The sequence below is a fragment of the Pelodiscus sinensis genome, chromosome 2, assembly GCF_052426305.1.
Source record: "Pelodiscus sinensis isolate ZL-2025 chromosome 2, ASM5242630v1, whole genome shotgun sequence".
Classification (NCBI taxonomy): Eukaryota; Metazoa; Chordata; order Testudines; family Trionychidae; genus Pelodiscus; species Pelodiscus sinensis.
This window is the reverse complement of record NC_143053.1, coordinates 9,793,387-9,820,381: the sequence shown is the minus strand read 5'-3', so window position 1 is coordinate 9,820,381 and position 26,995 is coordinate 9,793,387. Positions and strand designations below refer to the sequence as shown.

The following is a 26,995-nucleotide window of genomic DNA, read 5'->3' as shown; positions in this document are numbered from 1 at the left end:
AGAGACTGTCCCTGACAAATTTCTTTGCCTCCTTGCTATCTGGTAGATTGAATTGTACAGCTGTGTGCAAGACATGAATTTCTTATATGGAACTGATGAGTGGTATTTGGAAAAAATCTTTTAAATGAACTATAGTTTATGAAACCAGAATTCCTATTGCATAAGGATCTCATCTGAAGAACTGCATTATGTCTAATTCTATTGCTAATTACATTTTAAAGTTCAAGACATTAAAAATGGTTTAGCAGGCAGTGTATGTATGTCAATTTACAGAGTTTCTAAGCTTATGTTGAAAATCCTCATAATTTCAAAGTAACAATATTTAACTCTACAAATCTGCGTTTACAAGGAAAAATTGACAGATGCAACTTTTCCATTACATTCCTCTTCTAATGTCACTCTTAAGTTTATTCTAAAAGCTGTCAAGAATCAAAATTGTGCTCAATTATCTAGAATTTAAATGTATAAGTTACATTTAAAGTTAGTGTGAAACTTAAAAACTAGCATTGGCAAGAATCAGTTTGAAAAATGCTACGTACTGTACAAGATTAGAAAATCAATAGCTTCGTGCAAGATTTTGGTTAAAAATGACTGCCACCAAAAAATCTAGTAGCAGAGTGGACTTCAGAACCAAGTTCCAGCCTGTACTGGAACTTCAGAGCATTGGCTATATATAGCTATTATTACAACATTAACGCAAGCCCCGCTACCCACCAAGTTTGTTAACCCAACTGGTAGCATCACACCAGAATGCTATGTAGATGTACTCGTAAAGACTAAAGAGCATATATAGTAAAATTTTCACCACAACAACTGCATCCCAAATATCATAGCTGCTAACAACTTCCTAGCTAGATTCAATTTTCTGATATTGTGTAAATAAATTAACTCAAATTATGCAGCACTAACAAAAATGAAAAAACAACTAATTTAACAATCTAACTTGTGAATGTTCAGGGGGAGGGCTAATCAGTTCTGTTAATTGGAAAGGGTTTGAGAAGAATCCAGTCTGATCTGGACTCACATTACTGAGAAAATAATGGTTAGGAAATGTATGACAGGATCTATCTGGAGCTCTCCACAGTTACCATAATGAATAGGTTGATACTTCAGATACTGCTTACCCACCCCACCCAGAAGAAAGTCTTCACATTCTTATGGTATGAGAACTTCAGAAAGCACATACGCTTAATGTATACAAAACCTGATTTATTTTAATAGTCTCTGAACTGAAAAGTACTCACAATTACCTTAATTTTTCCCCTTCTCAAAATGAAAAAGTAGTAGTAAATAAGGGAAAGATCATGCTTTTTTAATTCTGGTGTGAGGGTCTCTGTTTGAAATCTTCTCCATTAAGCCATAACAATTTGGACATAAGATTTATTACAATACTCCAAACCTCATAGCTTCTAAAAATCTTCAGCAAAAATAGCTTTTAATATCTCATCTAGTGAGCATTCTGGTTGGCCTTTTTATGAGAGATTTTTTCTAAAAAAGAAATGAAGACCACTGACAACACTGCAGGAGGACTAGGGTTTGCTTGAGGAATCTCCAGTCAACTCCTCTTAACAGCTGGTCAGATCTTAGATGCTGTTTCCCAAAATAATATTGTAGGGGAATAAAGAGTGCACGTCAACAATTTTGACTGCAGCTCTGCAGATGTCCACAAGAAATGCTGCTAATGAAATATGAACTCTTGTGGAATTAGAGGTTTTGATATCTGAAAACATAGCCTTCACCTGTTTGTAGCAAGGCAGGATAAACGTGGTTATCTAGGCCAAAATTTTTTGGATAGTACTCATTCTTTTCATTGACTTGCGGAAGGGCTTAATTTTATCAATGTAGAAGAATAAGAATAGAAGAAGAATAGAAGTATGGAATACATCTGTGTCTTGGCAGTCTTGTCGCATTTCAGAAATGAACCAAGCAAAAATGTCACAGTTTTTGTGAAATTGTGACAGCACCTTTGATAGGCTAGATGGGGATGCAGCTGGACCTTGCCCTTGAAGAATACCATATAAAGGGCCTCTCAGAGCAGGGCTTTGATGTTGGAGATCCTTCTGGCTAAGGTGATTGCCACCAGGAAAGCAGACTTCCAAGACATATGACTGCTAAGTGATCCTTAAGAGAGGAGAGCTAGACCTAGATGTTTTACAACAGCTAGCCTAAGATAAACTGCAGAGAAAACCAGGATGATCAGAGGCCTAACAAGTGAAACATTTCCACTTAGTAAAGTAGGTAGCCCTGCTGGAACACAATACTTGCTGTTCCAAGCAGGCCTGCTTTTCAGGGTAAAGCCATGCTGTTAGATGCAGGGAGGTGAGATTCGGGTGAAGCAACATATTGTGGTATCATGAAATCCAGTATAGATGAGATGGGAACACAAGTGAAGCTCCCACTGAGGTGTCCAGAAGCATGCTGAAACAAAACGAGTAACCGTGATGGATAGAAGTGCTGGCACTCCCTCTTATCCATCACAATTACTAAGGGTTACATTCAGATAGCTAGGAGGTGCTGGCAGAAAGCCAGGAAAGCCAAAAGGAAAGACTATGGAAATTTAAATTGAATAGAGATACCTGGGTGCTGTCCCTTTGCATGTGTTCTAAATTAGCAGCTGGAGGAGAAAAGATGAAGTAATCAAACAGAATTACCATGCCTACAAGAAAAAACTGGGCATGGAAATGGACTGGGCCTTCAAGTACAATATGGATTGATTGTGAGTAGACAGAGCAATGTATGTTCAGTCGTAATCAGGGTATTTGTCTTTATTTTGCTCTTTGGTTAAACTTTTTTGTGCCTCTTTCCCTTCCCCCTCACTATACCTAAGCTGTGCCAGAGAGACCAGTTTTTCCCTCTTGCCGTGTCTACATTGGCACCCCTTTCCAGAAAAGGGATGCTAATGAGACACTTCGGAATTGCAAATTCCGCGGGGGATTTAAATATCCCCCGCGGCAGTTGCATGAACATGGCTGCCGCTTTTTTCCGGCTCGGGGTTTTGACGGAGAAAAGCGCCAGTCTAGATGGGATCTTGCGGAAAATAAGCCCTTTTCCGGAAGATCCCTTATTCCTACTTGAAAGGGGAATAAGGGATCTTCCGGAAAAGGGCTTATTTCCTGCAAGATCCCGTTTAGACTGGCGCTTTTCTCCGGCAAAACCCCGAGCCGGAAAAAAGTGGCAGCCATGTTCATGCAAATGCCGCGGGGGATATTTAAATCCCCGGCGGAATTTGCAATTCCGAAGTGTCTCAATAGCCTCCCTTTTCCGGAAAGGGGTGCCAATGTAGACACAGCCTTTGTGTTTTAATCTGTTCTTTTCTAAGTTTCTCTAGAACACCTAGCAACAAAGCATGTTTTATCAAGTATATTTTTTGCTTTCATCAATAAAATCACCTTTTTTAAGGCAATGGTTTGATTCTTGTGTCCTGAAAAGTAACAGGAGGTCTGTGTGTGCCTGCCTAGCCTGAGAGGTCAGCTATCAGACACAGTTAGTTTTCCATGTTTTGGTTTCTTTTTTCAAGTGCTTATGTGGCAAAATAGCTCAGGGATACCCCTTGGGAAGTTCAAGTGTTTTTCCTGATTTTTTTCAGGGTTTTATTTAATTTACTTGATGGTAGCAGCCTATCTTCCAGGAGCAGTGAATCTGTAACCTTGGGGAGTTTTTTTAAGCTAAGCCTATACAGGCAAGGCATTTAGGTCTTTTGCAGGCCCCCACCTTCTGCACTCCAAATGCCAGAGTGGGGAACAGCCCTAACAGTAACCCTTTCAGTAAAGAACCCAGGGTCTCTCCAACTAGTCAACGCAGCTAGGACCTGGGGCAGGATCGTGAGTGCTGAGTCCAGATGGTGTCTTTACAGGGAATAGACTGATGCCAGATTCATCTATAGGGGTCTGAGACATAGCCACTCATACTACATCCCATAGGAACATGATGCCACATGACCCAACAGGTTCAGGGAAACCCGAGCAGTAATAAGAGGGTGGGTTGCAACCTGAATATCAGGTCCAAACAATTTCAGAATCTGGCCTCCAGTAAATTGGTGTTAACCTAGGTAGAGATGAGCAACATTTCCATAAACTCTGTTGTCTAAAACTGGACCAAAAGTTGACTCATTAACAGACCCAGCCTGGTAGCCAACTGCTGGAATGGGGGAAGATTTTGTTCCACTAATCATCCAGGTACACACAGACTTGTACACATACACTTTGTTGCTGCTACCACCACCGAACACTTAGCAAAAAACTGTGGGGCCAAAGGAAAGCACAGGGAAATTAGTAGCAGAGTTCAACTGCCACAAACATAAGGGATCTCCTAGGTCTACAAAACATGGAGATGTGGAAAAAGCATCCTTAAAACTGAGGGAGGCATACCAGTCTCCTGGATCCCTAGAGGGAATGATGGACACTAGGAACATCATACTAAACCTCAGTTTCTTGAAATATTGATTGAGTCAATGCAGTTCCAGTATGGGCTGTAGAACACCCTTTTCCCTCTCCCTCCCCAGCCCGTGGCCTTTAGGATTAGGTAGTACAGGAGTAAAACACCTTCCCTCTCAAGTCTTGAGAAATCTCCATTGCAGTGCCCACACACAGGAGGGCTCCTACCACCTAGACAAGAAGCTGCTTGTGAAAAAGAGCCCCAGCAGAGGAACAAGGATGAGGCGAGGACAAAAACTGGTGGATGAATTGACTGTTATAAGTGCAGAGCACCCAACTGTCCCATGCTACATACAGTCACACTGGGCTAAAAGGTGACAGGCAGATAAAAACAAAAGGAAAGATGAATCCAGAGTTGAGATTGGTATGTCGCCCTCGGGTGTATCTTTCAAAAGGCCTGCCTGGCCCTGTGAGCATATTTGTAAAAGCACAACAGGAAGGCTGAGACAGACGGAAGGGTCTGATTATGTGCATGTCCCCTTCCCTTTCTTTCATGGGGCCCCTACCTGGAAGAAATTAGAAATCTGGGACTTAAAATGCTTCCTGAAGTCCATGAGCGTGTATAGGCCCAGGGACTGTGAAGCTTGGAATCTGTCTGTTCAGAGAACAAACAGGTACCCTTAAAGGGGAAGTCCTGGATGGACCACTACAATTCATGAGAGAGGTTTGATGACTGTAGCCATGAACAGCACCTCATGGTAACTGCTGATCTCATTGTTCCGGGTGCTGTGACAGCTGCATTCAGAGCTGCTTGGAGGGAGGTCCAGACCACAGTCTTGCCTTCCTCCTGGATAGCCGTGAAACTTCTATTGCAGGAATTCCTTAAATTTGGCAAGAGTCCCACAGATGAAAATTGTATCTCCCCATCAGAGCCTGTTAAAGATATGCAACTAGAAGCTGTCCATTGATTAAACCTTGTGTCCAAACAGGTCCAACCTCTCAGCCTCTATTCGGCAGGACCACTCCATCCCTGATACTTGTTTGCTGATACTCAAACCTACTGTACCCTTTTTGAGATTGGGGCAGAGACAATGGGGTCTGTCATAATGCCCTGACACTTCTTAGCACCACCTCATTAACTGTCAAGGCCAATGCAGCCAAGGTATCAACTCCTCAACTTCTAGCCCCAAGTTTGCAGTAACTTGTTTCAGGTGCTCTTTAAGGGCCCACAAGTTATCCATCAGCATTGGATTCCCAAGCCTGAGACTGCCTCATCCTGGGATGAGGAGGAAGAGGCCAGTCCCAGAAGGTACTGCTACTTCCTCCTCCTCCATCTGCAGCACTAGCATTGGGGCCACCTTTGAGACTCCAGTACTGGAGTCAGGGTCTAGTTCTGGTTAGAGCAAAGTCTGACTTTCCTCTGACACTGAACATGAACAGTGGGAATGGGGCCCTAGGACTAGTAGAAAGCCCCAGACTTCCAATACTGCCATTGCATTAGCCAGTGGCCTGGAGGCCAAGCACTGGAATGGGTGACTGTTACTGAAGTCCACTGCACAGACTGGATACTGGAATGTCTTCAGCAGGCAAATGATTCCCCGAGACTCCAAAGAGGATTCTTACTTCGCAGACCATGGAGGTGCACTACCCACTTCTGCCTCCAGATAGTGCTGGGAGCCAGTGACAGGCTATGCATTGGAGACTGCTGCAACAGGGCTATGGAGGGTTTTCTCTAGATGGCACCACGATGGCTCCATAAAGGAGCTCCCTTTCCCTTGATCTCTTCAATTCCCAGTTCCCTTAGCTAGCAGGGGACCTTGGATATGGGTGGGTTCCAGAGAGCGATCAACGCTATTGCTACCTGGAAGGCCTCCAAGGACCCACAGGCACGAGGTCCCACAATTACTCTCACGAGTCAAAGGTGGATCCTGCATTCGATTCAGCAATCTAGGCAGAACTGCTGGGGCCAAGAGTGGCTCTGGGGAGAATGAGTGGCCCGACATGGATCTCACTAAACTAATCACTTCCTGCTTCTCCCTCTTCGGCACCAAAGAGCCCCATCTTTCAGTGCACTATTTTTTATGCTTCTTTCTCAGCACCGGGGATGGAAGAGCATGCTGCTAAGGGAACACTTCTCAGAGAAACTGAAGTGCTCAGCTTGGCTCAGACGGGTCTGAGGGCAGCCTCAATGAATAGGGCTTTCAGGCAAATGTCCATCTTTTTTAGTATACAGTCTAAAGTGCCTACAGATCTTGAACTTCACTTTAATGTGCATTTCCACAAAGCACTTTGGACAGCTAGCAAGTAAATCACACACAGGCATTGGCTTATTAAAGGAGGAACAAGGCTTGAAGCCTGGGGTATGCCCAGCCTCTGGTGCAGAAGTCCCTCAACAGCAGGGAGAACTATTCGCACTATATTATCGAATCATAAAAGATCGGGGTTGGAAGAGACCTCAGAAGGTCATCTAATCCAACTCCCTGCTCAAAGATACATTAAACATACATAGACATACATACACACATACTAACACTAAAAACTATATACAACAACTACAGGCAGTCCCCGACTTACGCGGATCCGACTTATGTCGGATCCGCACTTACGAACGGGGCTCTCTCGCCCCGGAGCTCGCAGGCAGCGATCCGCCACCTCGACCTCCGGGGCGAGAAAACCTGCTCCCGGTGCCCCTGGTCTGCTGGAGACCGTCTCCAGCAGACCAGGGGCACCGGGAGCGAAGCCACAGCCGCGGCGGGTTCCCGCGCTTCTGAGGCTTTGCCAGAGCAAAGCTTCAGAGGCGCGACACCCCGCTGCCGCTGAGGCTTTGCTCTCCGTGTCCCTGGTCTGCTGGGGGGGGGCGGCGCAGCTAGTGTGCTGCCCCCCCCCCCCCCCCCCCCAAGCAGACCAGGCTTTGGTTGTGGACCCTGGGGCAGAGCAGCTGGGGCGCTGCTGGTTGGTCCTGCAGCGCCGCTCTGGGCACTACTGGACCAACCCGGCAGCACCCCAGCTGCTCTGCCCCAGGTCCTGATTCAGCCGCTGCTGGTCAGTTTCAGCAGCGGCTGAATCAGGACGCCTGGGGCAGAGCAGTTGGGGTGCTGCTGGGTTGGTCCAGTAGCGCCGAGGAGCGGCGCTACTGGAGCAACCCAGCAGCACCCCAGCTGCTCTGCCCCAGGCGTCCCCAAGTCAGCCGCTGCTGAAACTGACCAGTGCTGACTACAGGAAGCCCGAGGCAGAGTTGCTCTGCCCCAGGCTTCCTGGAATCAGCCACTGATCAGTTTCAGCAGCAGCTGACTTGGGGACGCTTGGGGTTCTTAAGTTGAATCTGTATGTAAGTCAGAACTGGCGGTCAGTTTGAGCAACGGCTGAATCTGGACGCCAGTTCCGACTTACATACAGATTCAACTTAAGAACAAACCTACAGTCCCTATCTTGTACGTAACCCGGGGACTGCCTGTATATAGTATACTACAATATAGGAAAAGAAGCCTTGCAAGAGTAAGAGGGATTGCCAAACCACCATCACAGGTGATAAGAAGGAACTGAGAGGATGCAGGGCTAGCAGTACCCCTTATACACAGACAGTTCCAGGAGGGCCAGAGACAGATATATAGATACCACTGAGGGAAAAAATCTCTAGCAACTGTATGCATGGGAGCACATCTAACGTGAACTGAACAAGAGCAAGCACTCAAAAGAAAGTGAGCTTAATTGCAGTAGTTCAACTGACATAATAGCAAAATGACATATCAATATAGAAATAGAAAATTAATAAATTGTTTGTGAAGAATGTGCTTTTTTGTTATTAATCTGCTGCTTCTAAAGCTATTCTCTGCATAGCATTGATATACATAGTATTTAGATCCTAGAAGTCTCTGGGGAGCCAATCTAAATTAATGATGCATGCTAACATTTTCATTTCACTAAGTGATCACCATGGGTTATACTTGTATAAACATAATGTGGGCTGTTTTCACTGTTTTATGCATTTGCTTAAACAATCACTTACAAAATGTATTATAAAACAGCTCATACTCTGATTCAAACTAGAAGCATATACTTTATTACAGCTTCCTTAAAGTGAGTCTTTCCCAACAGAGGTAACTTTTTTTTTTTAATTTAAAAAGTAGAAAGTACTGTACACATGGTAGGCGGTATTGAGCAGAAAAAAATATTAAATACATGTACCGTCTGAAAGCTTCTTTGTTATAAAAATACATGGTATAGCTATTATTAAAATGCAAACATTCTGAATATATACTTTCAGTGCTGAAAACCTAGGATTCTAAACTGTTATATACAATATCTAGGTGTCATAACACAATGGGAGTTTGTGTTATTAATTTTTTTTAATTAACAACATTTATACAAGGATATGAATGTTTCATGTTTTCCACTATTCAGACAAGTGCGTTTGACAAAACTAGTTATTTTCTCTTCCCATATACTTGAAATCTGAAGTGCCCCTTGTGTTATTTTGTGAGTCATTCATGAAGAGGAAAAAACTGTTGCTGCTGTGATACTGGTAAACCAATTGCCAGCTCTGGTCATAGACATTAGGTGAGAACTAAGAAACTTCGAGTTGGAAATCAAAATAGCTCACCTGTGTGTTACTTTTGTTCAAAACAAGTCAAGAATGTATTTAATGTTTAGACTCTGATATGCTTGTAAATTGCTGCATGTATTAACTTCACTTGTAAGGTCTATATTCCATGCTGTAAGCAAACATGTATGTTTTGCTTTGTAATTTGAAAGTGTTTGCTCCAAACTTGTAAACCCAGGTGCCAGAATTATATTCCCACATTCTCAGGAGGACTGTAACCTGTAAATAACTCATTTCTTTTACCTACTTAATAAAACTTTAGTTTATTAAAGGATTAGGTACTGTCTCTGTCTCCACTATAAAACCCATACCGATTTATCTGCAGTAAGTGACTGGTCTCCTGGGACTGGAACCAGTTAAAATATTTTGTAATTTTTGGTGTAGATGACCATTTATTACTAAATTCAGGTTGCATAGGTGGCAAGGTAAACTAGAGAGTATAAGGGGGACTCTGTGACATTAACTTCAAATTTAGTTTCACATGTTTTATGAACATCACAATGTTTATTGGTTCTGATGTCCAAAGAGGACACTGATGGACAACTGAATGAATCCCGTGCATCTTTATTAAGGGAGAGAAATACCTGTATTCTAAAATATCATTCTACTATAACAGTCTGTCACAATCACTTTGAACAGACTTCTCTTGAAGTGAGGGGATTTTTTAAATCATATATCAACATACAGTACATACCTTTGGTGTTGACAGTTTTTGCTGTGACTTCCAGTTTCTCCAGAGGTTCGGTTCCAATATTTTCTAATTTAATGACAAGTTGCTGAGTCTCTCCATTGTAAAGCTGGACAGATACACTGGTGGAAATTTCATCGCCTGAGGAAGGCTGAAGTGTGTGAGCAGACCTATTAACAGATCGATAAATATGCAAAGGAAATGCTGTGTTAAACATTAATCAGCTCTTAAGAACAAATCATAATATAAAACAACAAATCAGGGAATCTGGTCAACCCATCCTTGGTGGTTCACAAAATATCAGCCCCCACAAATTGCAGAACTACAGCTTGCTTCATCTTATTTTCCATTTCCAGCTCGACAATTTCAGCTTACTTTTTAATAGCTACTATTTTCAAAATCTATTGGCAACAAGAACTAATAAGCTCCTAATCATGATTTTGAAAAGGTATAAAAGTATTCACTTCTAACTGCAGGGGTTTGTTAAACAAATTGCTGCTTAGAACACAAAAAATTGCACACGGCTTGGGGCAAGCAAAATTGTAATCCTAATAACTTGGTTTTAAAGATTTGGTATAAACTAGCTTTTCAAATAAGATTTATCTAGTGTTTTAATTATTGAATTTCAACTAATAGTGGCATGGAACAAAATAATAAAGATTTAAATTAAATCTCTCTCTCCCTTTCAATTGAGAAGGGGCTGGTAGTAGATACCAGGATGAATGTTCCTTAGTAGTTCCAAAGGACTGTTTTCGTAAGGATGATACTTAGATTCCCCAGGAGACCACTATGGATCATAAGACAAATGAGTGTAAGACAAACGAGCAGTAGGCCTGCCACTAGAGCTCCATGCTGGGCACTACCCAGCGAATGGGAGCAGCACAGTGGTCCAGGCAGCACTGGAGATGAACGTAGGAGATAGCTGTGTAGAGAGTCTCTGGGTTAAGCTAAAAGGGGTAAAAAACGAGGGTGATATCATGCTAGGAGTCTACTACAGGCCACCTAGCCAGGTGGAAGAGGTGGATGAGGCCTTTTTTAAACAATTAACAAAACTATCCAAAGCCCAAGATTTGGTGGTGATGGGGGACTTCAACTATCCAGACATATGTTGGGAAACTAACACAGCGAGGCACAGGCTATCTAATAAGTTTCTGGACTGCATTGGAGACAACTTTCTGTTTCAGAAGGTTGAAAAAGCTACCAGAGGAGAAGCTGTTCTGGATTTGGTTTTAACAAATAGGGAGGAACTAGTTGAGAACTTGAAAGTGGAAGACAGTATAGGGGACAGTGATCACGAAATAATAGAGTTCATGATCTTAAGGAAAGGTAGAAGGGAGACCAGCACAATTGAGGTAATGGATTTCAGGAAGGCAGATTTTAATAAGCTCAGAGAACTTGTAGGTAAGGTCCCATGGGAAGCAAGACTGAAGGGAAAAACAACTGAGGAGAGTTGGAAGTATTTCAAAGGGACGTTGTTAAGGGCCCAAAAGCAAACAATTCCGCTGTGTAGGAAAGATAGAAAATATAGCAAAAGACCAGCTTGGCTTAACAAGGAGATCTTGCACGATCTCAAAATAAAAAAGGAGTCATATAAAAAATGGAAACTAGGACAACTAACAAAGGATGAATATAGGCAAGCAACACGGGAATGCAGGGGCAAGATTAGAAAGGCAAAGGCACAAAATGAGATCAAACTAGCTACAGGCATAAAGGGAAACAAGAAGACCTTTTATAAATACATTAAAAGCAAGAGGAAGACCAAGGACAGGGTAGGCCCACTGCTTAGCGAGGAGGGAGAAGCAGTAACAGGGAACTTGGAAATGGCGGAGATGCTCAATGACTTCTTTGTTTCGGTCTTCACCGAGAAGTCTGGAGGTGTGCCTAACGTAGTGAATACAAGCAGAGAGAGGGTAAGTTTAGAAGATAGGATACACAAAGAACAAGTTAAAAATCACTTAGGAAAGTTACATGTCAGCAAGTCACTAGGTCCTGATGAAATGCATCCCAGGATACTCAAGGAGCTGATAGAGGAGGTATCTGAGCCTTTAGCTATGATCTTTGAAAAATCATGGCAGACAGGGGAGATTCCAGAAGACTGGAAAAGGGCAAATATTGTGCCCATCTATAAAAAGGGGAATAAGAACAATCCAGGAAACTACAGACTGGTCAGTTTAACGTCTGTCCCAGGGAAGATAATGGAGCAGGTAATTAAGGAAATCATATGCAAACACTTGGAAGGTAATAAAGTGATAGGGAATAGCCAGCATGGGTTTGTAAAGAACAAGTCATGCCAAACTAATCTGATAGCTTTCTTTGATAGGATAACGAGCCTTGTGGATAAGGGAGAAGCGGTGGATGTCATATACCTAGACTTTAGTAAGGCATTTGATACGGTCTCGCATGATATTCTTATTGATAAACTAGGCAAATATAACTTAGATAGGGCCACGATAAGGTGGGTGCATAATTGGCTGGATAACCGTAGTCAGAGAGTTGTTAACGGTTCTAAATCCTGCTGGAAAAGGATAACAAGTGGAGTTCCTCAAGGGTCTGTTTTGGGACCCGTACTGTTCAATATCTTCATCAATGATGTAGATATTGGGATAGAGAGTACGCTTATTAAGTTTGCAGATGATACCAAACTGGGTGGGGTTGTGACTTCTTTGGAGGATAGGGACATAATTCAAAATGACCTTAGCAAGTTAGAGAAATGGTCAGAGGTAAACAGGATGAGGTTTAATAAAGAGAAATGCAAAGTGCTCCACTTAGGAAGGAACAATCAGTTCCATACATACAAGATGGGAAGCGACTGTCTAGGAAGGAGCATGGCGGAAAGGGATCTAGGGGTCATAGTGGACCACAAGTTGAATATGAGTCAACAGTGTGATGCTGTTGCAAAAAAAGCAAATATGATTCTAGGTTGTATCAACAGGTGTGTTGTAAGCAAAACTCGTGAAGTCATTCTGCCGCTCTACTCTGCGCTAGTTAGGCTTCAGCTGGAGTACTGTGTCCAGTTCTGGGCACCACATTTCAAGAAAGATGTGGAGAAATTGGAAAGGGTACAGAGAAGAGCGACAAGAATGATTAAAGGTTTAGAGAACATGACCTATGAAGCCAGGCTTCATGAACTGGGCTTGTTTAGTTTGGAAAAAAGAAGATTAAGGGGGGACATGATAGCGGTTTTCAAATATCTAAAAGGGTGTCACAAGGAGGAAGGAGAAAATGTGTTCCTCTTGGTTTCTGAGGACAGGACAAGGAGTAATGGGCTTAAAGTGCAGCAGGGGAGGTTTAGATTGGACATTAGGAAAAAATTCCTAACTGTCAGGGTGGTCAAATATTGGAATAAATTGCCAAGGGAGGTGGTGGAATCTCCCTCTCTGGAGATATTTAAGAACAGGTTGGATAGACATCTGTCAGGGATGGTGTAGACGGAGCTTGGTCCTGCCTTGAGGGCGGGGGGCTGGACTCGATGACCTCTTGAGGTCCCTTCCAGTCCTATTATTCTATGATTCTATGATCTGACCTCCAGGGCATATGGCCAGCCCCCCAGACCTTGCCCCAAGGCCATGGTAGCTATCAGTTCCACTGACAAGCAGGTCATACTCTCTGTTATAGTCAGGGGTGTAGTCACCACGAGTTCAAAGAAAAAGTCTGCTTGTTTAACTGACTACTACTAACAAATTAAATGACTGAAGATTTCTGGATTAATGGTTTAACTTGAGTTTCAAATGGTAAATGGAAAATCAGATTGATGACATATTTACCAAGGTTTTAATGTACTCTAGGAAAAATATCTTTGCCAGAAACCAAATTTTTCAGAGAAATTTCTTCACAAAATTTCTGCAACTGCAAATGCATCAAATCAGTCAATTTCTGAAATCAGCAGATGTTGCATGGTATTGGAGAACTTGGTGAGTCCTAGCTCAGAGGCGTATAGAGAGCACATCAAACTGGAATGGATTCTTGAGCAAATTTGATGAGAGGAGTTCTAACAATGAATATAAATTGACTATTCGAGGGATTTAGAATAGACAGGAATACAGGACAAGAGACATAGTTGGAGTTAAGGTGTTTTGCGGAAACTGAAAATTTTTCATACTGATGGAAAGGTGACAGAAGAGAACAAGAGTGTGATAGGGAAAATAATTGAGATTAGTAGTTGGTAAAAATTACTGGTAAATCTAAAAATTCTGAAAGGATATGTTAATTTTAAATTACAACTCCCTTGTTTGTTCAACCATTATGAAAAGGCTGCCTCCACAGAAAACCATGTATGCATTGTAAGTTTTTCAGCCTGATAAATTCAGAATGAATATCTATATTTGACACTCAAATAGCCTATATATGTTTCAGAGACAAGAAAGGTAAGGTAATCTCTTTTATTGGACTGTCCTCTTTCGGTGAAAAAAGAACTTTCAAGCTACATGGAGCTCTTCTTCAGATCTGGGAAAGATACAGTATTTCTGCTAAATATAAGATAGAATAGATTGTTTAGACTTTTTAACACATACTATAAAGGAGCATTCAACATGAATTGGTTCATTAACAACCCTACTGTCAAAAAACAAAGAAGGGGGATTAGTGAGTTATAGAGTATGGTAACAGGCCATAAATCCAGTATCTTAATTAAGACGCTGATTTTTAGTGTCTATCATTAAACAATTACAACTCATACTCAATGGGGATGGACTTCCTGAAAGAAAATTTTCCTAAACCCTCTCTTCTGGCTTTCAAACAACCCCTCAATCTCTCCAAGATCATCATCAAAAACAATTCACCCACAGACAGTGTTTCCGCTAAGCTGCACAGAGCCCTGAGCCTCTTACTGGGCAGGGCTGATTAATCATCTGTGAAGTTGTGCTGCCAAATAGCTTAGAGGGAACACTGCCCATAGACAAGGACAGACCAACTCTAAGTGGTACAAGACCCTGCCAGAATAGATACAAAACTTGAAGAGGCATCTCCACTGCTATGATGATCAATACTCTTCCAATCCACACACAACAAACCTTTCAAGATCCTACACAAGGTGTACTTTATCCAATGCACTATAGGCCCAACTATGTGGATGAACCAAAATCACTATGCTCTTGAATGAACCCATACAGAAAAATTATTGAACAAATATCACCTATGGGTGAACAATTTCACAAAATGTCCTCCTAGGTCCTCATCTTTAAAAAAAACCCTTTAATAGCACTTTAAAAATGAGCCTGGGAGATTAGTGTAGACACAAAATTTTAAAAAAAAAATTGCAATAAAATCATTCATTAGAAGCAACCTGCTTGAGTATAACATTTCAATGAGTGCTCACAATGAGCCCAATGAGGAGCCTGACTTAGACAATATATAATACTGAAGTCTTTGCTTGGGTAGAGAGTCTCATTCCAACTCCTTCTCTGAAGTTAATAAAACAGAAAGGGAATGATAGAAACACCCTCACCTGAACTCAAAATACTGCATACAGTTACTTGTTTAACACTAGTACCTAATGGTAACTTGTTAAAGACTTAGCATCATTCCTCTTCAAGTATGAAAACTCACAAATAACCAACACAATGTTCTCTAGTTTACCAAAAAGAAAATATGTACCTCATTGAATTTATTACCTTGGTAGAGAGGTACTGATCTGCAGCCTTGGCAAAGCTGGAATGACTTCTACAGCGCAGCCATTGGTCTTTATTCCTGGCAGGTTATCCAGAAGACAATCACTGAAGACTCCAAAGACTGAAGTATGATAACCTAATTTAATATAGAAAAAGAGCCAATTTGTCCATAAACTATTTGCATTGTGACAGGATTCAATACAAGAGTTTATGACCAGAGTGCACTGATTTAAATCAGCGATACTTTGAGGCTCGCCAACCGCATGCAGTTCTGTAATGTTTCTCTTACAGCTCTTTGCAGCATGTGATATTAAAACACTGAGTGACTGGGTATAGAGCACTATAATAAATTGAACAAAGGAGACACACCACTGGGATTCTTTTGGATAATGCTGATTGCTAATCGGGCTCCCAGAGCACCGATGTCTGATTATTACTGATTTAAATCAAAGTGATATAAATCACCAATTTTAATAATGAATGAAATCAAGTAAAGCACCTTGAATTGAAATCACTAATTTTAATCTAGTTTAGTATTTGTGCTTTTAAATTATTTTCCTAAACAAAGGCTGATTTTTATTGCTTGGTTATCATAAAACATGTTAACTTACAGCTAAATATAATCCTTACACTAAAACTTGGTATTTCTAGCTAAGCAGGAGGATGTACTGTATCCAACTTTAAAGCAAATATTTAGGTTAACATTCATTTACATAAATTCCCTTTTTCTTATGTTAGAAAACAGTGAATGATCCATTCCTTATTCACTAGATTAATTTTCAGATGCAACTCCTGTCAAGCTCTATTTGTAAGAAAACTGGAATTCTATTAAAAGTACACAAAACAGCGTTTTAATGTAAATTACTTGAATGTGCACTATGCACATAAGACAAAAATTGTATATCAGAAAACATTTTCTATTTAAAACTGATTTTTCAAAGTTAGAAAACCGAAAAAATTCTTTCTGATCACACCACGTGCTTCAAGATTTTAGAGCTAATAGACCTCGTCTTCTCACATCAAGTTTATTTATACATCAGAAGGAAACTAAATTTCCGTTTGCTCAATTCTCAACTGGTTTCTTAACTCTGAAGTAATTAGTAATTGAAATGTACTAGTTAAACAAGCTGAAATGAATTATAATCTCTCTCTGCATGCAGAAGAGGCTCCTGCCATCAAAAATTCCAGTTTAATTGGTTAACCAAACAAAATTTAATTGGTTAACCAATTAACAGAGGGCACATGGGCTGGAGTATTCCCTCCCACACATCATAGCCAGGCTGGAGCAGTCCCTCTGACTGTAGCGTCGTAGGGCCCGTTGCAGGCAGGGGCTGCTCTGGACCCCCAAGAAGCCCCTGTTCACAATGGGCTCCACTGAGCTGAAGCAGCCCCATGCCCATGGTGGAATTGGTATGCAACACCCATTAAGAGTTATGTTCACTGGTTAATCTTTCACATCCCTACCCACTGCCCTGAGTAGCTCCTCACCCCCCAACATCCTCTCATACCCCCCTGCCTCCAGCTTCCTACCCCATCACACCTCCAAGACCTTGCTCTGAGTCCTACACCCCCCACAAACCGCCAGCCCCCTGCCCTGAAAGACTTGGTCAAGTTTGCTAGTATTGCATAGATAATTATTATGCATTAATCCGGTATGTGTCTCTTTTATGAAGTAAGAAAGTCCACAGTTTTCATGTATTAGCAAAAATTCATGAATTGATATCCTAGGACTTCATACTACAGCAATGCTAGGAGTCCTAGTGTACACAAGACACCATTTTTTACTCCACAATCACATACCCCTAAATACACAATTAGGGTTCTTTGAGTGTACAAGAAATGCAGGATTAGTTCTCACTAGCATCCAACAGTAAAAAAAAAAAAAAAAAAAAAAAAAAAAAAAAAAATCCTTTAACCCATCCAGTGGGAAAAAAAATATAAAATTAACTCTTGTTTTATATTGATATTTAATTGTGCTTATTTGTAAATCTACAGTAGCCAAATAAACAATTGTATCGGCACTTATCTCAATACTATTTGGTGAGCAATCAATATATAAAATCTAGATTTGCAAGACAACTCTAGTGTTTAACAGAAAGGTGTCAAAAAAGTAAAGGAATGGATAATAAATGAGCATATAAGGACAATTCACTGCTCCTTTCCTTTACTGCAAAGTAATTTTTGACAAGATGGACACTTGCAGAATAAGTTTGGCAAGGTTCTGTAAAAGTAAACAGTAGTAGAACCAAACATGCATTAATCTATTTTGACCACGTTTATCTTGACCACTGCCTCATTAATATTTTGGTGTGAATACTCTGCATCAAAGACAACCAACCGCAGCTATAGGTCCCATCATTGCAATGAATTTACTGTATTATGGTAAAAAAGTGGTTTATTCTAAAAGTCGGCAGAAACACTTCTCAAAAGTTCAGTTCTCTCCTTTTATTGATCAAATATCTTACAAAGAGAAAAATTATTAAGACAAGAAAAAAACAGATAAGCAGAAAGAAAATAAAGGAAGATAAAGTAGTATGTCCTGGTGGTCAGGGAAACATCAAAAAGTTTCAGATGATTAAGCATTCAGATAGATGGAAATGCTATTAACTAATAAGGCTAACGAGGAACATTCTGTATATTTGTTAACCAGGATTTCCAGATAAAATGAACTTGGATAACTGAAATTATACTGTATCTAGCAAAGAGAATCAATGAAAAGATAAAACCCCTTTGGAGTAAGTACTTTTCCTTTAATTCTGTTACTTACTAGGATAGTAGTTCTTCCGTGACAACATAAAATCTAACTATTGCTAAGAATTTCTAAGTGTCATGAACATTCTGCATTAGTTTATTTATTTTTATCAAATTTCTCTCGCTTTGCAAAAATTCATCTCTTTTTTATACAACTTAGCATTACTATGTCAATCTTTGTCCCATCAGATTTAGAGACATTATTACTTTTTTGATTCCCATTTATCACTATTGACATAGCCCTATTTGGCTTGCATAATTCTGCATTACAACAGACCATTGCTAGCTCATTGGTTCATATATAAGCAATTTGCAAGATCCTTTGTAATTTTACGTGAATGTGTTTCACTAACAATAGGCAGTGTAGTTGTAGCCATGTCAGTTACAGGATATTAGAAAGACAAGGTTGGTGACGTAATATCTTTTGTTAGACCAACTTCTGTTGATGAGAGAGAGAGAGAAGTTTTCAAGCCACACAGAGCTCTTCATCTGAGTCTGCTCTGTGTGGTACAAAATTTGTTTCTCACCAACAGATCTGATCCAATAAAAAAAATGGCTTTACACACCTTGACTCCTCAATAATATCAGCTGCAGGATATACCTTGCTTTACATACTCAAAGATTTTGAAATGCTTTTTCTTCCTAATAGCCAACAGCACACTATTCAGATGTACTTAGTTTTCACCTTCCCCTCAAATTTAGCATTTTAAGGTACAGTAAAACTCCATTAGTCTGGCATCCAATGCTCCGGCAATCCTGATGGTCCGGCACCATCAGGAACCCGGAAGTGTTCGGAGCATCCGGACAAATGGAGCTGCTCTGCTCCCGGCTTCCCCGATTCAGCCGCTGCTGAACCTGACCAGCAGCTGAATCGGGGAAGCCGGGGGCAGAGCAGCTGGGGTGCTGCCGGGTTGGTCCTGTAGCGCTGCCCCTCGGGGCTGTGGGACCAACCCAGCAGCATCCCGGCTGCTCTGCCCCAGGCGCCCCTATTCAGCCGCTGCTGAAACTGACCAGCGGCTGATTCCGGGAAGCCCGGGGCAGAGCAGCCGCTGGTCAGTTTCAGCAGCAGCTGACTAGGGGCGCCTGGGGCAGAGCTGCCGGGGTGCTGCCGGGTTTGTCCCACAGCGCCACCCCTCGGCGCTGCGGGACCAACCCGGCAGCACCCCGGCTGCTCTGTCCCAGGCATCCCCAAGAGCAGCTGGGGTGCTGCCGGGTTGGTCTCACAGCGCCGAGGGGCGGCGCTACCGGACCAACCTGGCAGCACCCCAGCTGCTCTGCCGCAGGCGTCCCCGATTCAGCCGCTGCTGAAACTGACCAGCGGCAGCTGAATGGGGGACGCCTGGGGCAGAGCCAAACTATCAGAAGGGGGGGCCTATGAGGGGTCTGGGGTGCCAACCCCCCCACCGCACTCCAGACTCCTCATAGCCCCCCCCCTTCTGATAGTCCAGCATATCTGATAATCCAGCACCCCCTGGGTCCTAAAGGTGCCATATTATCGGAAGTTTACTGTAGTAGCAACAGAAATGATCTCACACATCTAAATAAAAATTATGTATTTCTGAGAATCATAGGTTATTTTCTCATTCTGTGTATACCATCCTCTTGATGAAGGCTTACTTTGTAATATTTTTTAAAAATACTGGCTTTATAGAACATTTAATATTGTAAATATAAAATAAACATAAGAACAGATATAGTGGGTCAGATAGCCCAGTATCTCAGCTTCCTGCTGTGGCCAATGCCAGGTTCTCCAGAGGAAATGAACAATACAGATAATCATCAAGTGATTCCTTCCCTGTCACTCATTCTCAGCATCTGACAGAGGCTAGGGACACAATTCCTGTGCCTCCTGGCCAATAGCTATTGATGGACCTATTCCCCATGAATTTATCTAGTTTTTTTTTTAACCCTGTTAAAAGTCTCAGCCTTCACAACATCTTCTTGAAGAGAGTTCCACAGATTGACTGTATGCTGTGTGAAGAAATACTTTTGTTTTAAACCTGCTATGTATTAATTTCATTTGGTGACCCTTACTTCTTGTGTTATGAAAACCAGTAAATAACTTCTCCTTTTTTACTCTCTCCACACCAGTCATGATTTTATAGACTATCATATCCCCCCAGTTGTCTCTTTTCCAACCTGAAATGCCCCAATAAATATTAAACATATAAAATAAATATTAATTTAACTACATCATATCAATCCACAATGCTTTAAGATACTTGTACCTATTTTCCTGATAAGAACTGTAAATGATAGAAATGATCACCCTTACCATTGATAGTGATCTGCCCAGTAGTCTGAGGAACACCAACAAGGGTCACCGGATAGAGGCCAGATTCAGCAGGTAGAGAAAGAGCAGCTGGGAGAGATTCAAATTCTACTCCAGTTGTCAGAAGACCCTTAGGGAAAAGTAAAAAATGTCTTCGGCATTTTATAAGTACTACATTTTTTTTAAATTATAATAATTCCTGGGATTGCTAAAGAGACTTAAGATTGCAAGTAATTGTAATATTTTTAGTAATCAGTCAGATAAGTATTTCGTCTAGGATATGTACTTTTTTACTTTTAGTAGAGAGACATGCACCCATGTACTTCCTTTTAAAATGCATCAGTGTTCTGGTCTGGGTATCCACTCTGTTCCACTATCTCACTCCCTTAAATAGAGCTGCAGAGGGTTCCCTGCGCTGGCATCAGACTGCAGACAACCAATCCTTGCTAGAGCAGAGAGCCCTCTGTAGCTCGGCTGCTACAGCCTTGTCCAGTCTTTCCCATGATGTCAGGACTGCTGAGGGCTTCCTGTATTGCCAAAGGAGCCATTCAGGGCCTGCCTCAGCTGCGAGTTCATTATCTTCTACCACTTTGCAGTCCTGGCCAGGAGGATCTCCCTTCTGATCTGAATTACAGCAACACAACAACTGAGACTGATGCTCTGAAATTGATCCACTAGTGGTAGATTTAATAGGTCTAGTTAAAACCCACCAAATTGACTGCAGATCACTCTTCCATCGACTCCGTAGCTCTCCCTCAGAGATGAAAAATAAGGGAAGTCAACAGAATAATTTCTCCCATCAACCCCCCTGCAGTATAAAGCCCACAGTAAATCAAGTTAAGTCAACTCCATTATTCACTTAGCTGGAGTTGCGTAGCTTAAGTCAACAATCTGTTGTAGTGTGGATATATTCTTTGCATTATCCGAACCCATTTCCTGCCTTTCAGCATGAGATACATGCCCTCTGCAACTAATGCAAATATTCAAATAATAGGGTTTCAGATAAATGGGAGTATGCTGTACTATTTCTCAATGTATTATAAATATCATTTGAGAGCTACTATTTCCTTTGTTAGTAACTGCACGTTGGTTTGGTTTTAGTGTTACATAACTATAATCTAACTGTGGTTATGTAACTATTAAAAAGACCCAGTGTGGCAGAGCTCTGGCTGTACCCATGGAGGAGTACAAAAATGAGTACAGGAGCTGCCAAAAAACAGGCAGAGGGCTGTTCCAGCTGTGCAGGGCCCAGTGCAGGCAAGGAGTGCTCTGGCATCCAGAGCAACCTGTGTCCACAGAGGACCTGAGTAACCCCACAGATGGAGGCTGCTCTGGCCAGGCCACCCTACACATAACCCCCCTTTAACTGATTAACTGGTTAAACAATATGTTTCACTGTTTACCCAGTTAAACGGGATTTTATATCCCTAACACAAACCCCTCTGTCACAACTCTATGGACCAAGGCTAGGAGGCTCCTTCCCAGATACAATATAGACTATTCCTGAGAAGCCAGCTCCAGGGCAGTAGAATGCTTCTCAGATGCTAAATGGATCTTTGTGGCTCCATGTCTTGTAATGTAGCTGCATTCAACCACAGCAGCTCTCTTTTGCATTTCAGCTTCTGGTGTTCAGCAATTCCCCAGGTATTCTGTGGAAGTTCCTCCCTGATCATATTGATTGCTATCTGGTCAATAAAGCTTTGACATCTCCACCCCATGCTCTCTGGGTTTTGAAAAAGCTCTCTATACAGTTCTAGTTCTGACTGCTCAGTCATTGATGTTAGAAGCCTTATTTTTCACAGCCTTAATTTTTCAAAGCTTACTTTTCAAAGCCCAATTATTCTATCTGCCAAAAATTTCCTCAGGTGCAACATAATACTTGGCTCAACCTAATTTGGACCACATCCCTCTGTTCTTCAACCACTGTATATTTTGAAAACAAGTCAAATATCCTTCCCACCCCCAAATTTTGCCCAGTCTAGCAGATGGTGTTGGTTGTCATCTTGTATACATTATTTCCAGAGATCTGGCAGCAGATCAAGATTCTGCCATCTTCCCAGGTCCTTCCTACCAGTCAGTCTTCTAGTATCCTTCCCCATCAGCTGCAAGAACAACCACTGGAAAAAAATAAGTATAACTTCCACTCCTCTACATTTTTGCCATAGATACATTCTGGAAGGTTCGAGCCTGAGGGGGCAATCCACTCCTCTTTATACACAGCCAAATATTGTTGGAATGTCATTTAGATTCAGTACGTTTGCTCACAAAACTGGTTCCAAAAGTCTCAGTTTGGGACTTAAATTCCTTCCAAAAATGTTCTTGTTTTAAGATCTGTTTTCTGCTGAACTTCGAAACATTTTATTTTTCCCCATGTCCATTAGTGAGTGACATTTACATTAATATTCTTTCTTATATAATTTCACAGTATTGTTCTATTACAATAATACATATAGTTGGAAGTCTTTCGGGGGGGAATTCACAGGAAATGGCCATACTGGGATAAGTAGTACAGTACACAAAATGTCAACAAACAGATCATTTTGTTCCAATGAGAATAAAGCAGTCCTTAATATTTTGTTAAGCAATTCCAAATGCTTTAGGGAAATTAAAACTAACTTCATTCAGAACAACCTTTTTGCTATTTTAACTCACTTTACAGACCACGTGTATAAAAACAAAGTTAGTCCCCTTTAGAAACCATCTGTTTCTATTACATGACCCTGCAGGGAAATCATAATTATGAAGGTGTGACATCACAATTTCCAGGAGGAAAAAAAATAGTATTATAAGAGACAAATTATAACTTCATTATAGTCTCAGATAGGAGGAGAAGCTCGATTATGAGAAAAAAATAATCAGAACCTCTGCAAAATAAGAATATAAGAATGGCCATACTCAGTCAGATCAAAGGTCCATCCAGCCCAGTACCCTATCTGCCGACAGGGGCCAATACCAGGTGTCCCAGAGGGAGTGAATCGAAGAGGTAATGATCAAGCCATCTTTCTCATGCCATCCACCTCCACCCTCTGAAAAAAAGAGGCTAGGGACACCATTCCTTACCTATACTGGCTAATAGCCATTTATGGATGTAAATTCATGGAGGTTATCTAGTTCTCTTTTAAACCCTGTTATACTCCTAGCCTTCACAGCCTCCTCAGGCAAGGAGTTCCACAGATTGATTATGTGCTGTGTGAATAACTTCTTTTTATTTGTTTTAAACCTGCTGCCCATTAGTTTCATTTGGTGGCTCCTAGTTCTTTTATTATGAGAACAAGTAAATAACTTTTCCTTATTCACTTTCTCTACATCACTCCTGATTTTATAGACCTCTATCATATCCTCCCTCAGTCTCCTCTTTTCTAAACTGAAAAGTCCCAGTCTCTTTAATCTCTTCTCATATGGGACCAATTCCAAGCCCATAATCATTTTAGTTGCCCTTCTCTGTATATCTTTTTTGAGATGAGGAGACCACACCTGTGTGCAGTATTCAAGATGTGGGCGTACCATGGATTTATATAAGGATAATAAGATATTCTCCATCTTATTCTCTATCCCTTTTTTAATGATGCCTAATATCCTGGTTGCTTTTTTGACTGCCGCTGGACACTGCGTGGACGTCTTCAGAGAACTATCCACAATGACTCCAAAATCTCTTTCCTGATTAGTTGTAGCTAATTAGCCCCTATCATATTATATGTGTAGTTGGGGTTATTTTTTCCAATGTGCATTACTTTACATTTATCCACATTACATTTAATTTGCCATTTTGTTGCCCAGTCACTTAGTTTGGGGAGATCTTTTAGAAGTTCTTCACAGTCGTCTTTGGTCTTGACTTCCTTCAGCAGTTTAGTATCATCTGCAAACTGTGTCATCTCACTGTTTACCCCTTTCTCCAGATGATTTATGAATCAGTTGAATAGGACTGGTCCTAGGACTGACCCTTGGGGAACACCACTAGTTACCCCTCTCCATTCTGAAAATTTACCATTTATTCCTACCCTTTGTATCCTGTCTTTTAACCAGTTCTCAGTCCATGAAAGGATCTTCTCTCTTATCCCGTGACAACTTAATGTACATAAGAGCCTTTGGTGAGGGACATTGTCAACGGCTTTCTGGAAATCTAAGTACACTATTTCTACTGGATTCCCCTTATCCACATTTGTTGACCCCTACAAAAACAGGAAGACATGATTTCCCTTTACAGAAACCATGTTGACTTTTGCCCAACAAATTATATTCTTCCACGTGTCTGACAATTTTATTCTTTACTAACATTTCAACTAATTTGCCGGTACTGATGTAAGACTTACCGGTCCGTAATTGCCAGGGTCGCCTCTAGAGCCCTTTTTAAATATTGGCGTTACATTAGCTATCTTCCATTAACTGGGTACAGAAGCTGTTTTAAAGGATAGGTTACAAACCAGAGTGAATAGTTCTGCAATGTCACATTTGAGTTCTTTCAGAACTCTTGGGTGAATTACTTCTGGTCCCAGTGACTTATTACTGTTAAGTTTATCAATCAATTCCAAAACCTCCTCTAATGACACTTCAACCTGTGACAAGTCTTCAGATTTGTCACCTACAAAGGACGGGTCAAGTTTGGGAATCTTCCTAACATCCTCAGCCGTGAAGACTGAAACAAAGAATTCATTTAGTTCCTCTGCAATGACTTTATAGTCTTTAAGTGCTCCTTTTGTATTTCGATTGTGCAGGGCCCAACTGGTTGTTTAGCGGGCTTCCTGCTTCTGATGTACTTAAACATTTTCTTATTACATTTTGAGTTTTTGGCTAGCTGTTCTTCAAACGCCTTTTTGGCTTTTCTTATTACATTTTTACACTTAATTTGGGAGTGTTTCTATTTACCTCACTAGGATTTGACTTCCACTTTCAAAAAGATGTCTTTTTATCTCTCACTGCTTCTTTTACATGGTTAAGCCAAGCCATGATGGCTCTTTTTTATTTCTTCTACTATGTTTTTTAATTTGGCGTATACCTTTAAGTTGGGCCTCTATTATGGTGTCTTTGAAAAGTGTCCATGCACCTTGCAGTGATTTTACTTTAGTCACTGTACCTTTTAATTTCTGTTTAACTAGCCTCCTCATTTTTGCGTAGTTCCCCTTTTTAAAATTAAATGCCACAGTGTTGGGCTACTGAGGTGTTCTTCCCACCACAAGAATGTTAAATGGTATTATATTATGGTCACTATTTCCAAGCGGTCCTGTTATAAGTTACCTCTTGGACCAGATCCTGCGCGCCACTCAGGACTAAATCAAAAATTGCCTCTCCCCTTGTGGGTTCCTGTACCGGCTGCTCCAAAAAGCAGTCGTTTAAGAGATCAAGAAATTTTGTGTCTGCATCTCGTCGGGAGGTGACATGTACCCAGTCAATATAGGGATACAGGCAGTCCACGGGTTACGTACAAGATAGGGACTGTAGGTTTGTTCTTAAGTTAAATTTGTATGCAAGTCGGAACTGGCTTCCAGATTCAGCCGCTGCTGAAACTGACCAGCGGCTGACTACAGAAAGCCCGGGGCAGAGCAACTCTGCCTCGGGCTTCCTGTAGTCAGCCGCTGATCGGTTTAAGCAGCGGCTGACTTGGGGACACCTGGGGAAGAGCAGCTGGGGTGCTGCCCGGTTGGTCCAGTAGCGCCGAGGAGCGGCGCTGCAGGACCAACCCAGCAGCCCCAGCTGCTCTACCCCAGGCGAGAAAAGCCTGGCTGTCCCGCTGCCAGCTTCCCCCGAGGCTTTGCAAAGCCGCAGAAGGGCTCGGGCAGCCGGGCAGCCCAGGCGCGCCTGGGCTGACCTGCTGCCGGCTTCCCCCGAGGCTTTGCAAAGCCACCGAGGGACTGGGGCTGCCCCGCTGCCCGAGCCCCTCCGCGGCTTTGCTCCGCGTCTTCCTGGTCTGCAGACCAGGGAGACGCGGAGCAGCTTTTCTCACCCCGGAGTACATGGGTGGCGGGACCACGAGAAAAGCCTCGTTCGTAACTGCGGATCTGACATAAGTCGGAGCCACGTAAGTTGGGGACTGCCTGTAGTTGAAATCCCCCGCTATTATTGAACTCTTTATTTTGATAGCCTCTCTAATCTCCCTTAGCACTTCATAGTCACTGTCCTGCTCAGGTGGTCAATAATAGATCCCTACTGTTATATTCTTATTAGAGCAGGGAATAACTATCCATAGCGATTCTATAGAACATGTTGATTCTTTTAAGATTTTTACTTCGTTTGATTCTAAAATTTCTCACATATAGTGCCACTCCCCCACCCGCACGACCTTTTCTGTCCTTCCGATACATTTTGTATCCCAGAATGATTGTGTCCCATTGATTGTCCTCACTCCACCAGGTTTCTGTGATGCCTATTATATCGGTATCCTCCTTTAGCACAAGGCACTCTAGTTCACCCATCTTCTTTTGTAGACTTCTAGCATTTGTGTACAAGCACTTTAAAACTTGTCACGGTTTATTTGACACTGTTTATTTGCCCTTTTCTGATGTGTCAGATTCTTTTTTATGTGAATGTTTTTCGTCTGATCTGGCCCACACTTTATCCTCTTCCATCCTCTCCTCCTGACTAGAACCTAGAGAATCTCTGTCAATAGACTCTCCTCTAAGACACATCTCTGTCCGATCTACGTGCTCCTCTGGACCAATCGGCTTTCCCCCATTTCTTAGCTTAAAAACTGCTCTACCACCTTTTTAATAT

The 26,995-nt window shown here is 41.7% G+C and overlaps 1 protein-coding gene across 2 annotated transcripts in view; it reads right to left on the bottom strand.

Moving 5' to 3' along the window:
• Positions 1–26,995, bottom strand: part of TRAPPC9 (trafficking protein particle complex subunit 9) — a 655,570-nt gene that overhangs the window by 529,390 nt on the left and 99,185 nt on the right. For both annotated transcript variants that reach the window (XM_075920070.2, XM_075920072.2), the window contains exons 13-15: positions 20,294–20,420; positions 15,271–15,403; positions 9,668–9,831 (exon numbers count right to left, since the gene is read on the bottom strand). In XM_075920070.2, coding sequence (XP_075776185.2) covers positions 9,668–9,831; positions 15,271–15,403; positions 20,294–20,420 — 424 coding nt within the window. The remainder of the gene's footprint in view (positions 1–9,667; positions 9,832–15,270; positions 15,404–20,293; positions 20,421–26,995) is intronic.